The 12,683-nt window shown below is 41.2% G+C and overlaps 1 protein-coding gene across 9 annotated transcripts in view; it reads left to right on the top strand.

Annotated features, from left to right (window-relative positions):
- The first annotated feature begins 252 nt into the window (after window positions 1-252).
- The window catches only part of PTPRM (protein tyrosine phosphatase receptor type M), a 439,008-nt gene continuing 426,577 nt past the window's right edge, over window positions 253-12,683 (top strand). For 5 of the 9 annotated variants that reach the window (XM_014871229.2, XM_014871224.2, XM_088173300.1 and 2 more), the window contains exon 1: window positions 253-465. In XM_014871229.2, coding sequence (XP_014726715.1) covers window positions 393-465 — 73 coding nt within the window. In that variant the 5' untranslated portion in view covers window positions 253-392. The remainder of the gene's footprint in view (window positions 466-12,683) is intronic. The other 4 variants (XM_014871230.2, XM_014871225.2, XM_088173298.1 and 1 more) reach the window with 1 other exon arrangement.

Genomic DNA, 12,683 nt, shown 5'->3' with positions numbered 1-12,683 from the left:
GCCCGCCCGCCCGCCGGGGGGGACCGCGAGTCAGTCAGGGAGCCGAGCTGAGCCGGGACTAGCGGCGGCGCCGGCCGAGGAGGCTCCGCGATTAAGGGTGCCCCCCCGGGCACCGGGGGAGGCGAGCGGCGCCCGCACGGCCCCCGGAGCAGCGGCGTGGCCGGAGGAAGGCAGACGGGTGGGCGGCCGCCGGCCACTTCGCACCCTCTTGCTTGCCCTTAGGAGCGGACAGAGGGCGAGAAGGGGAGAACAGCCCGCGGGGCAGCAAGTGCGGGAGGCCGGCTGCCCCCTCCTCGCCTGCCTCACTGGACTGGAGGGGGGCGAGGGGGCGCCTCCTACTTTGGCAAACACTTTGGCACTTTGCTGGATTCGGAGCAGGAAGGGCTGGAAATATGGGGAAAGTTGGAACTTGCCTGGTTACTTTGGCCGGACTTTTGCTGGCAGCGGGAGCGCAGACGTTCACAGGTAAGGAGTCGGCTCACCAGCCCGGGGCCGGGCAGCCTTCCCGGGGGCCAGGCGGCGGAGGGGAGGGGGGAACGCGGGTACTTCAGAGGCGGTGGGGGATTGGTTTGGGGTTTTGTTTCCTTTTGTATATTTTTTCCTTTTTTCCTTCTTATTTTTATTTTCCCCCATCCCCGTCCCCTTGACGGGTCTGACGCTTTGGAACCGCTGCGTCGATGGGGTGGGAAAAGTGTCCCGAGGAGGCAGCGGTGCTGGGATGCCGCTCCGCTGGCGCCCCTGAGCCCCGATGGAAGGCTCGGGCAGCCCTAGGGCAGGGCTGGAGGGACGGGCGGGACTCGAGCTCGCTCCGGCGTTTTTCCGCCGCTGACTTCCCGAAAGTTTCCCGCTGCCCCGGCGCGGGGGGCGGAGGGGCGAGGTGAGCCGGTCCCCGGCGCTCCGCCCGCGGCTGGCGGCGGGGTCAGGAGGGTTTGGGTGCTGCCCGGAGGGACCGGCGGGGCCCCGCGGCTCTGGGCACTGGACCCCGGCGCTGCCCGGAGGTGCAGCTGTGAGACGCCGGAGGGAAAGCCCCGGCCCCGCGCTGTCCGCAGCCCCCAGGGCGTCACCTGAGAGGGCAGGGCAGCAGCTGCCCGCGTGTGATGGGTGCGGGCGTTCATAGCCGAGAGGAGCCCGGCGAAGTGCCCCATCAGCGGCGCCGTTCCTCTGTTCCCCGAAGCCCCAGACCTGCAGATGGTTATTTTGGTCTCGAGTCCCCTGCCTGCACCCCTGTCCTATTTATATGTTGGAGAAACCCGTAATTTTAGATAGAAATTTGGATTGTGAAATAGTTCTGTGTGCTCTGTTGCAGAGAGTAACTTCAGGATTTTTCTGCGTTTGTTTTGTTCCTAACATGAAGTTAGTGCAACTGAAAGCACGTTAAATTGGAGACATCTGGTCCTCAGCTCGTGCGAAGTGTGCTTTGATCTGGTGGGAAGCAATCCTTCTGACTCCTTGTTGCTCTGGCTGCAGAATAGTTTATATTTTGCACATTACATGTTGCTTCTATGGAGCCCTGTAGCTAAACAAAGTTTAGGCTAGGAATTGGTGGTCTGGTTTAAAACTTTTTAAAATTCTTATTTTATGTTTGGTTCCTCTTGTATACGTAGCTGTATTTCCCTTAGCTTCTTGTGAGCATTTTTGCTGTGGATGAGACAGATCTCTGAGTAGAAAAGCGTTTTGTTCCAAGGTGACATGTAACAATGATGAAATATTTTCCAAACTTCTGTTAGAAGGAAGGTATGCTCTGCAGCGAATTATGAAACTGGACCCAGTTGTATTATCTCTACAGCCCATTAATGTTGGAAGTCTAGTGTCCAGACCAATGGGAGCACTTGATTTATTAAGATAAACCTGTAACTCATTGCTGACCTGTGTGAACTGTCTTACTTTTTGTTTGAAATTAAGCTGGGGTAACTCTTCTTCTGGCTGTTAAATAGCTTGTGCATGTGATGTGCTGATACTGTACTGGGATCGGCACTGAAGTGCTGTTCGTGTTGCTGAAGAACAATCCCACGTTACTGTTGGATGTGTATCCGTTGTATTCATTTACCTGACACACGCTATGGCGAGAACAGTGCTATAAACCGCAAACAATTCACCAATGACTTGTGCATGCAGTTATTCCGAGGGTGCAGTTCCACACCATCTGAAGTACTCAATAACGGAGGCTGCTATTCACACATTTCAGTGAGATTTCAAAGGATGGCATGGGATGCACAATCTGCACGGTTTTCTCCCCATGTGTGCATAGGTATATGTATGTTAAATATTGAAGTTAAAGGTTGTATTTGAAGATGCATGTACAGATTTTTTTCTTTATAGTGTTGACTCCACTTGGAACAAAATTGATGAAATTTCCATTTTTATATTTTGCCATATGAAGCTTATGTCTGCGTATAGTTTTTACTTGGGGAAAAAAATGCTGTTTCTTTTGTTAAAACATTGCATTAGCGTCAAAGAAATTAAATGTCAGAAAAATCCATCCTTGAGTTGGGTAGTTGTCTTTTGTAATAGCTGTCCCTTATTGCAGAAAGGAGTTATATGCTAACTATTATGTAGGACTAACCTATGAAAAGTTTAAAAGGAAACAAAGCCAACTGCACACATGTTCTAAGCAAAGAATAGCAGTGTGTGAATTAAGTGCCTGTGGCATTTATAGTTCCATTTTTATTTTTACCCTTTTCTAAACTGACTGATGTGTTTCACAAAGATTGGTTCTAATGTAACCTCACTGTCTTATTTGAGTTTCTTATTTAGAAAATAGCCTTACTGGAAGATCAGATCTTGGCTTTTTAAGGCCTGAGAGCTTTCAAGTAATCTTTTGAAAGCAGCTTAACAGTTAATAACAATGAGATTTTCTCTGAGTCCTTAACTAAAGATTTTAAAATTCTGGATTCATCAGTTCAAGAAGTAAACGATCTTGAGAATTTTAATTCAAGAGATATTGCTGAAAACATGGTCTTAAGTGGACAGTGGTGCTAATCTTGAGTTTTTAAGGTAGCTGGACTCCTTCTGCAAGATAAGTTTTGGGTTTGGGTTTTTTTACTGTTTTTAGTTTCTTTCTGTGAAACTATAGCACACCTAATTTAGCTGGTTTCATTTATAATTTTAGCAAAATGTTATTAAGTTGGTCCCATTTGGATACTGAATGCTAATATTACAAAAGTCCCTGAAAAGTGGTGTTCAGTCATAGAAAATACCACTTGACTCCACCATGCTCCACTGTCCACCTCCTTGGTAGATGATTCAGGCTAGGGAAAGCAATTCACTCCTTCCTTTAAGTGATTTAGGTCAAACATAGAGATATAGGAAGTTAGAAGGGACATTGTAAACTTAAACATTTGATCTCACATAAAATTAAATCTCACGTAAAATTAAGGGTCTGTATGGGATGAATTCTGTCAAATACAAAAACGGGGAGCTGAAATTGAAAGCAAGGAAATACGTAATGGAACTGGGAGACTGTGAAGGCATTCGTATTCAGGTAGATGTAAATGTGCACACAGCCTGAATTCTGAAATTGGTGTTTCTTGGTTACAACCTGACTCTTACAGAGGGAGGGCTGTTATCAGTCTGTTACATTCTTTTTGGCTGTGAAAAAGCACTGAGGTTGTATATCCATGCTCTTTTTATGGCACTGGTTTAAAAAGTTTTAGTTTTTCACTGAGAAGGAATGAGTCCTATTGCAGTGAGAGGGCTGGACAGGCTGACTAAAAATGCTTGTGGGAGGCCATTCATAATGAGCTGGGACTAGTGGCAATTATGAAGAGAAGAAAAGGAGGAAAAGTGCTGTACAAAACTTGAAAGTTATTTTTCCTAGTGAATAGTAAAGGGTAGTAATTCTCAAGCTATTTCATGGATTAAAAATACAAAAACTTGCATTCTGAGTAGATGTTGTGCCTTAGATTCGTCTGTTCATTTTTGGGTGTGGGCACTTTAAAAAGAAGGATCACATTTTCCAGAAAAGAGATGTGAGGAAGAAGGTTGACATGCTGAAGTTGAAACTTACTGTGATCATATTGATGTTTGGTGACTGCAGAGAAAAGAAAAAATATAGGTTAAGTCTTCATAGGTCCTACACTAGCTGAAATGAAGCTCCTGGCAATGTTTAGAAAATAAGAAGTTTCTTATTAGGTATAATTAACTGTGTGTAAAGAGATTTCTCAGAGTATTCAGGATCTGTTTGAAGGTCTGCATTAGCTATTCTGATCACTTTAGCAACAGAGAACTCCAAGTGTAGTTACATCTCACTTTAGCGAATTCTGCTTTTGTTTGCACTGTTTATTCCACCTGCTTTTGTTTCTCTCCAGACATCCATCAAGTCTGTATTCCTGCATCTTCTAAGGAAAGTAACATATGCCAGTGAGGATGCAGCTTTATTAGTGGCCGATGCAGTTTGTCAGCTCGTCTGTAAAACTATTCCAGCATGGACTTGGCCTCACTAAACAGTGAGAGCTGTGGAGGAAGATTCTCAAAACAACTTCCTGCTGTTAAGAGATTTTTGCTGCTGCTATTACAGCTGTTAGGTGAATGACTTGATTTCTGTTTTACATCTAAGACTGCTCATATTTAAAATACTACAGCAAATTAATAGAAGCATTTTGAAAAATCTGCTTCTAAATGTGATGTTGTTTTTTTAGTTTTGGGTTTGTTTTTTTTTTTAAATCTTTTGCAGTTATAACAAATGAAGTAAAGTTTGTGTTCCCATGTAAACGGGGATGTGCTTTGGAATGCTTCAGGTAAAAATGAGTCAGGGCTTTGGAAGTGGCACAGTTCATCAAAAAAGAAACTGTGTGTGGTGGGTATTTTTTTTTTAATCTATTGTATTTAGCTGTTCTGTTTTCAGAAGATAGTAATGAAATCTCATCAGAAATTAAAAATAAATCTTACAAAATACTTCAAGGATGTAATAACACTTGGTGAAAAAAAAATATGGTGTTCATTTGGTTTCATGATTTAGCAGTTGTCAGAATTCATGAGGAAAACAAATCACAGTGTCCTGAAACAATATAAGCACATATAATATATGGAATAATAACATCTTCAGTGCTCACAGAAGTTGCTAGATTGACAGCTAGAGAGACCAAATCCCCAGGAAAATCACAAAACGTGTTAGGGTAGAGTGAGCAAGCTTCTGAACTGCACCCTGCTAATGTCATTTGAGTCTGACCTGGAGACATGTGGGGACGGTTTGTTTCTCATGTTTGCTCACCCACACCCGCTGAGGGTCAGTGCAAATGTCAGGCGGGCGAGCTGCTGGTGGCCAGGTCACTTCTGCACATCCCTGCCCGGACGAGCCCTCGAGTGCGCATCGCTGGATTCCGCTGCGGGGAACATCGTGAGGGTGGACTGCATGGAGCAAAGTCCAATGGTGTCGAGAGGTCAGGATCTGTGAACTGATCCTGTATTTCACATCTTGCAAGTTTATGCTAAAGGAAAGGCTTTTTGAGATGGGTATCTCTAGTGTTTAAAGCTTGTTAGTGTCACTGTCAAACACTTATTTCTGTGCTACGTCACTAAATTCTGAAGATGTTTCCCCAGGAAATGACATGCAATTACAAACCTTTCAGCTCACAATTATGACTCTTGTGTAAAGAAGTAGTAGTTTTGAAAATTTTCCCGGGAACAAACGTTTAATGTGTGACTGCAGCTAAATTAGCTGCTCATTTTCTTTAGGAAAAATTGAGAATCTTCTCCTTACTTCATTTAATTTCATTTGATTTTTTTTTGATAACTTCCAGTTCTCTTATTTCTGATGTGTAATGTTGTTCAAGACACCAAAATTAATTTGAGGCATATGGTCATATATTTAGGAAAAGAAGATTAGCGATATATTTTCCTGTGTCGATCTGTTCACCCAAATGTATTCAGATACTTCTTTCTGACTTTTGTCATGTCTTCCAGAGTTTTGCCTGCTGTGATCTGCTGCTGATCACTAGGTGTAGCTGCATCTCTAAATCGTAGTATAGAAAGAGAAAGGGCTGTAAGCTAGGCTTTGTGAGAATGTAGGTGTATTTGGAGGCGGGGAGGTGTGAAAAATAGATGATGGATTTTTGTGACCTAGAGAATTTTAATCCATTGGTGGCTTGTTTGCATCAGTTTGATTACAATACAAATCAACTTTTAATTACATTAGTAAAAAGGCTGATTTTAGTATCAATGTTAGTATCAACAGAAAGGCAAATGAATGCTCTAATATGACAAAAATTCATAATAAAATGCCTGAAACTACAGAGAAATCGTCAGTACTTTCCTAGTGTTTAAAATACAGGAATTATTGTTGCAGAGATCTGATAAGCTTTTCTTTAAGGATAGATCAATATGGTTAAGATATAACCTTAAGTTTTGTGAGTACATGTCTCCTCACAACCTGTTAAGAACCTTTCTGATCCATTCAGAATAATTGTCTATGGAGATGATGTTGCTGTCAGTGGAATTCTGTTCTTCTTTTGGCATTAAGAGATATTGTGTTGGTTTTCAAGCCATGTGGCTTCCATTAGTGCTGTGAGAAGGTACAGAGGGAAAGGTGCCACATGTGCTTTAAAGATGAAGGGAAGACATTTTTGTGCCCAGATTCCTGAGAGGAATAAGAGTAAAAATTAAGGTATATTTATGCCTCTAAGACATACCCATGCTCACTGTCTGCAGAGAATAGGAAAGAAGTGTCACAGCCAGAAGCGTCTGACGCAACAGTGACCCTTTGCCACATAAGCAATGGTAGGAGAAAAAAAAGTAATGACCACAGTTTTTTAGACAAAACCATGGCACTATTAGCAAGAAAGAGTTCTGAAAACTGGTTAGACTTAGTGTGTTTTGGGGGAGAAAGGTGGGAAAGAAGGTATAGCATTTGCTGGATGAATGGAAGAGATAAATGTTACTAGAAAATAAGTCATAAAAGAAATACTCTGAAGTCTAAAAGGAAGCTGAATTACTTGTGGAAAACAGAAATTAATTTATATTATTCACGTTTTCTTTTTTTTTTATTATCTTATTTTTCAACACATTTGTTTTTAATAATGTATTCAAGGCTCAGGTATGTCTTTTGACAGCTTTACATAGCAATAGTTGATTATCTTTACACATATGATTAAATGTAATGATGTTAATGAATCTTTATTTTTTTTCTGCGAAATGGTATAAACCCAACATTTTACTTATGACTGTTTGTTTCTTCCCTCCCCACCCCCCCATGTGTAATCTACCCTGATTTAGAACAATAATTTTTGGTTAGAGTTGGATTTTGGAGGGGTAGATTAGTTTTTTTTATTGCTCTCCCCTGGTTTTTGTCTTTTTAATCTTCTTCATTGTTAAGCTGTTATAAATATCTCTTACAGCATTTTTTTGTTAATCACTAGAAATGTGTTTTTGCTCTGGAATAGCTAACAGCTAATTACCTCTTTTATCACTTCAGCTCTTCATCTTCTAGGAGAATGAAATACAGCATCACATGCCTGTTTTAGAGCAATTTTTTCCCCCACCGCATGTATTTTTGAGGGATTTCTTGCTTGTTTGTAGTTTTGTTGTTTGGGTTTTTTTTAATGTTTAAGGTACGGTTATTATGGGGAAGTTTTCAGAAATATCGTGCTTTATTTTCTTGAATCCTATCACATTTTTTATCCTGAACTCTAAAATCAAATATGGTTTAGACTATTTATAAATAATGTAATGGATAGAATATTCTTGTCAGTGGACCTTTATTTTAATTCTGTAGCAGATAAAGGTAGGCTCATTAGGTGAAAGAACTGTTTATTTGTGCTGTAAGATTCTAACATAAGATTGAGGGGGATATTACAGAAGTTTCTGTGTACTTTCAGGTGGATAAATAGTGGATCAGTAACCTAATACTTAAGGTTTACTTGATGGAGTTGTTGTTACGGATAAATTGAGTGGCTACTCATTTTTTTTTTTTCTGGTGAATATACATTACACTGAGTAAATAATTTCAACCCCTGATATCTGCACTTAGATACTTGTGTATATGCCTGTAATCTGTGTATGAGTTTGTATTCTTTGTCTTAAAGTTGATGAGTTACTACCCATTAGCAGACCTTTGCATTTTTCACGGTGTACTTGACACATTGGTAGTGGCAGGAGGGTTGTATTTTTTTTCCCTCTATGGGCAAATAATTCCTTATTTTGGCAGTGGATGCTTAGTCATTCTGCTATGGCTGATGCATTTTGGTCAGTAGTTTCTGACCAAAAAGTGGTCATCTATATGCATATTTTAAAGTTTTGGTTACCAAGTCTATATAGTTTCTGAGGGTAGCATTTCTCACAGTTTCTGAGAAAAAGTATCTCCAGTTTTGAGAAAAAGAATGTCACCAGATTGTATCTCAAGGAGAGGTAAAGATGTCCTAAAGGGATTCACGGTCCTCTACCTCCATAGAAACTTCAGTTTGTCTCACTTCTGCTACTTTTTACCTTCATGGCTTTTTACTGTTCTAACAAAAGTTCAGGGAACAGTTGAAAACAAACATAAAAGTCAATTTCCATTTCATTGAACTGTGTGAGGCACCATGGCAGGCATAACTTTCCTCTGTAGCTGCTTAGTGTAGTGCAGTTGCTCTTTCTTCTTATGTGATTAAGATATTTGTTTTGTTTGCAAAATTTCATTGCTGCTTCTTCCATCCTTCTCATCCACTGTGAGAAGTCCAGTGTTTCCTAACAACTGTACAGCTTGCTCAGTGTGCTCAAAGGTGTGGCAGAAACTTGAAAGAAAATATTTTAGTTTCAAGGTGTTCGACACTGCACAATGTCCACACCTGTTGGAACTATATATAGCATATTGTAATTGCTGTGATGTTTCTGTCAGTCAGTGTAATTCAGGAGCAACAGTGTTCTGATGATTAATTTGGAAGTTAATAGTTTTTCTATAGTGTAATACCTCTTTTTAGTTAACTGTTTTAAGATATGTCGTAAAATCTTAACCAAGTAACTTTTTTCTCTCCATGGAAATTTCTGAGCCTGGAGACTTTCTGGTTCCGTGTTGGGGTAACATTGCCTAACATGAACCAGACCCCTGGAGGACAGCATGAAGAAGACATGTCTGTGTAAAAATACCTGCTTTAATAGTTGATTAGTGATCAGAACTCCCACATAGGTGTGGGAGATCCATGTTTAACTCTGTGCTCTGGCATTTGATTGTGACATGGATTAGGATCTTCGTAGCCAGACTAGTTGGAATATTTTTTTTCCCCTTGGTTGAAAAATCTGCTAAATTTCTATTTACAAAACTTTAAAAAAAGGAAGGTAATAGCTCAGAACCCCAAAATATATTTAGAGAAAATCTACAGCAGCTGCTTGTCACCACCTATAGCTTGTTTTCCCTGGAAACTCAAAAACATGTTAAATACTGTCACATGTTTAGGAGACGGAGGCAGTTATGGACATTTCCAGGAACCATAGTTCTCAGTGGGGTAGTTCTTATGTTAATGACTGAAAATGGCTATAGCCTTTTTCCTTTAATGTTACCTTTTCTGAATTCTGCAGGGTAGGTGAAGATTATTTTACAAAGCACTGCATTCAACGCTTTAATATAAGCACTTTACATAACATCACTTTTTCTTTTTAACTTCTGCAGAGACAGCTTGATACTGAAGTAATTTCTCAGTTATGTAAGATAAATTGTTTGTCCCAGGAATAATTTTGAGGCACTGTGCAGCTGATGCCCTTTTTACTATGTCTGAGAGATGTCATCTTGACTCTGTCCTAGCTCAGAGGGAAACCTTTGCAAGCAACTTTCTAAATGAGAAGGAAACCTTTCAGGGTTAAGTCTTCGAGCACTGCACACCTTGTGTTGGGAAACCGACAAAACCAAAACACAACTAAAGTTAATATCTAATTAAAAGCTCAGAGGGTGAAAATGTGGAATGGAAGCCTGTGTGTTGCCTGACGTTAGTACCTGCTGTTTATGGCAACAGCAAAGCACGCGGATTGAGGACCATATATATAAGTTCATGAGGTGTGTTTTATTTATTTTACTTCAAGAATTGTTGTTAGAATTGCCTCCATAAATCTAGGCTAGTAATGGGTTTATGTGAATTGGCATAGCACTTTCATTTGTGGATTTGGAAAACGCTGGGATTTGTTTTATTTATTTAAGAGTGTTTGAGACAAGCATACGCCCCTAGAGCAAATATGCATTGAAATTGCATAGGGCCTAGGCGCCCCAGACAAGTTGAAATACACTCTTGGCAAGTAAAACCCCTGACTTCTGCAGCAGCCGTGCACCACCAGCAGATACGGAGGCGGGGGGTTTAAATGAGTCTTGAAGAAGCTTCAGAGCTGGATCCTCACATGTACAATTGCTCTTCAGAAAGATTATTTGTGAGAATCTGGTACTACTTTGCCTCGTGAATTTTGGGCACGTAAATGTTACCCTTGTTAAAAACTTCCTGTGGCCACAGAAAGGTGTAAACATAAAAAGCCTTGAAGTGTTCTTGAAGTTGTAGCCCAGTATGTAGCATAAGGCTGTCCATATGATGTGGAAATAACCCCTTAAAAATAAGTTTCCTCAGGTACTTCTGTTTTCAGTCATATACAAACATCTGTAGTGCTTGTGGGTTGATTCACTGGCAGGTCATTGCTGACTCTGAACTTCAGCTTTATTCACCTGTCCCTTCCTCAGTCATGTAGTGGAATTGGAGTGTTGAAGAGCAGATATTAATTCTGACTTGAAGTAGGGGTGAAGCATATGTTCAGACTGAGAATTTCAGATAAAGACTGTCTGGGCTTTATCTAGCTGAATGGCCAAGGTCAACCCAAGGGGAATTAGGGCATGTAAACAGTGCATGCATTGTCTGCTGCATTTAAAATTTTTTCTCTGATTCCTGCAGAGAAACAGATACAGCCTTTGGAGGTCTAAATTTTTATTTTTGAAGGTATCTGTAATGACTTGGTCATAAATGGAAATGGAAAGCAGCAGCTGTGGAGTCATTCTGGCATCAATCAGAAACTACTTCAGAGGTTTTGGTTATATGGACTGGGTTGCAGTTTAGGCTGCAACATGGAAATTTGCATTTTTAAAGTTAGTGCTTGCCTGTCATTTCTGTTGAGCCCATTGCAAAAAATGGAACCAGTTTCTGATGTGTAGCCCAGACACCAAGACTGCAATGAGTAGTGTCCATATTTTTGAATTGTATTTAATTTCAAAATGAACATAAACTTATGATTTCATGAATTGGTCCACAGTAGCAGTATCTGACATGCTTGTTTGCTTCAAATCAATGCTCGTAGTAGGTGGATCACAGCTTTTCAAACAACAGTTTGGGAACCACTTTCTGGCTGTGAGTGAGAAATCTCATGTTTTCAGAACTCAGTCTGTTGAAGTCTTTGCAAACTGCAGTGTGTCACACTAGATTTGTAGCAGGGAAAAATTAATTCTTGCTTGTATGCCAGGATAAAAAATGTGTGTTTCTAGACCTTTGGGAGGAGAACTTAAAAAAAAAAAGAGATCCGTATGCTTGAAACTCGCTTTGAGCAAATATGTGACATTAACGAGCAGCCCCATTCCCATGATTTCAGTGCTTTGACTCTGCCCAGTGGTCTAGCAATAAAAGAAAGAATTGGCCAATTATAGTAATCTTCCAGAGCTGTGTACTGTGGAATTTTGTGCAGAGGAAGAGGGAGGGTTCTTACCTGCTTTCAGTTCTAAAATTGTGCTTTAGTACAATGTATTCCACAGCAAATATAATACATATTTAACAAAGCTAGCCACTAGGCCACCTTTAATAATGCACTGTTTACCTGCTGCCTCCTAAGCTGTCTCCACTGCATTTTCTCTGTTCATGTCAGCTCCTCATCACTGTGTTCCACAAATGGAATCATAGAATGGCTTGGGTTGGACGGGGTCATGAGGCTCATCTGGTTGCAAACCTCTTCTTAGGGATGGGGACACCTCCCACTAGAAAGGTTGCTCAAACCCTGTCCAACCTGGCCTTCAACACTGCTAGGTTGGGGCATCTATAACTTCTCTGAGCAACCTGTTCTGGTGCCTCACCAGCCACACAGACAGTAAAGAATTTTTTTCTAATATATAATCTAAACCTACTCTCAGTTGGAAGCCATTTCACCTTGCCCTATCACTGCACTTCCTAATGAAGTGTCCCTCTCTGGCATCCTTGTAGACCTCATTCATATACTGAAAAGCTGCTATGAGGTCTCCCTGCAACTTCTGCTTGAATAATTTGCCATCCTGTGGGCAGCAGTGACTGAGCTGGGGAGAGAGCCGAGCCTGCAGGATGGCAGCTCTGATGTGGATTTCCTGTGTTGCTGTGGGGCACTTCTGTCCTTACGGTTTGGAGAAGTACGTGCATGTTTTCAGAAGGCTGCAGAGCATTCGGGTGCCTGTGGTGCCAGCTTGGGGATACAATTCCTGACTGCCTGAGTACCATTCATAACAAGTTAGGAGGTTTGCCTTTTGAGACAGATAAGACCAAAATGGTCCCATGCATGTGCTAGCACACATGACAGCAAAGCATGTGCTTATGAGTAAGTACTGTGAATGAGTGAAGCTTAAGTCTGGCTCTGCAGTGGATGTATTTACACTGAACACTTGATAGCAGCAGCAGGCAGTGCTGGTGGGGAATGAGATGCAGCGTCCAGGTCTGGATTTCAGACCAGATGGACGTTGTTCAGAATATTACTTGGGTGTGAATGGTTTTTGCTAGAGTGTGAAGTAAACTGAT

The sequence above is a fragment of the Sturnus vulgaris genome, chromosome 1 (assembly GCF_052056855.1).
Source record: "Sturnus vulgaris isolate bStuVul1 chromosome 1, bStuVul1.hap1, whole genome shotgun sequence".
In the NCBI taxonomy this organism is placed as follows: domain Eukaryota; kingdom Metazoa; phylum Chordata; class Aves; order Passeriformes; family Sturnidae; genus Sturnus; species Sturnus vulgaris.
Note: the sequence above shows the minus strand (reverse complement) of the source record. Positions and strands in the feature narration are given on the sequence as shown.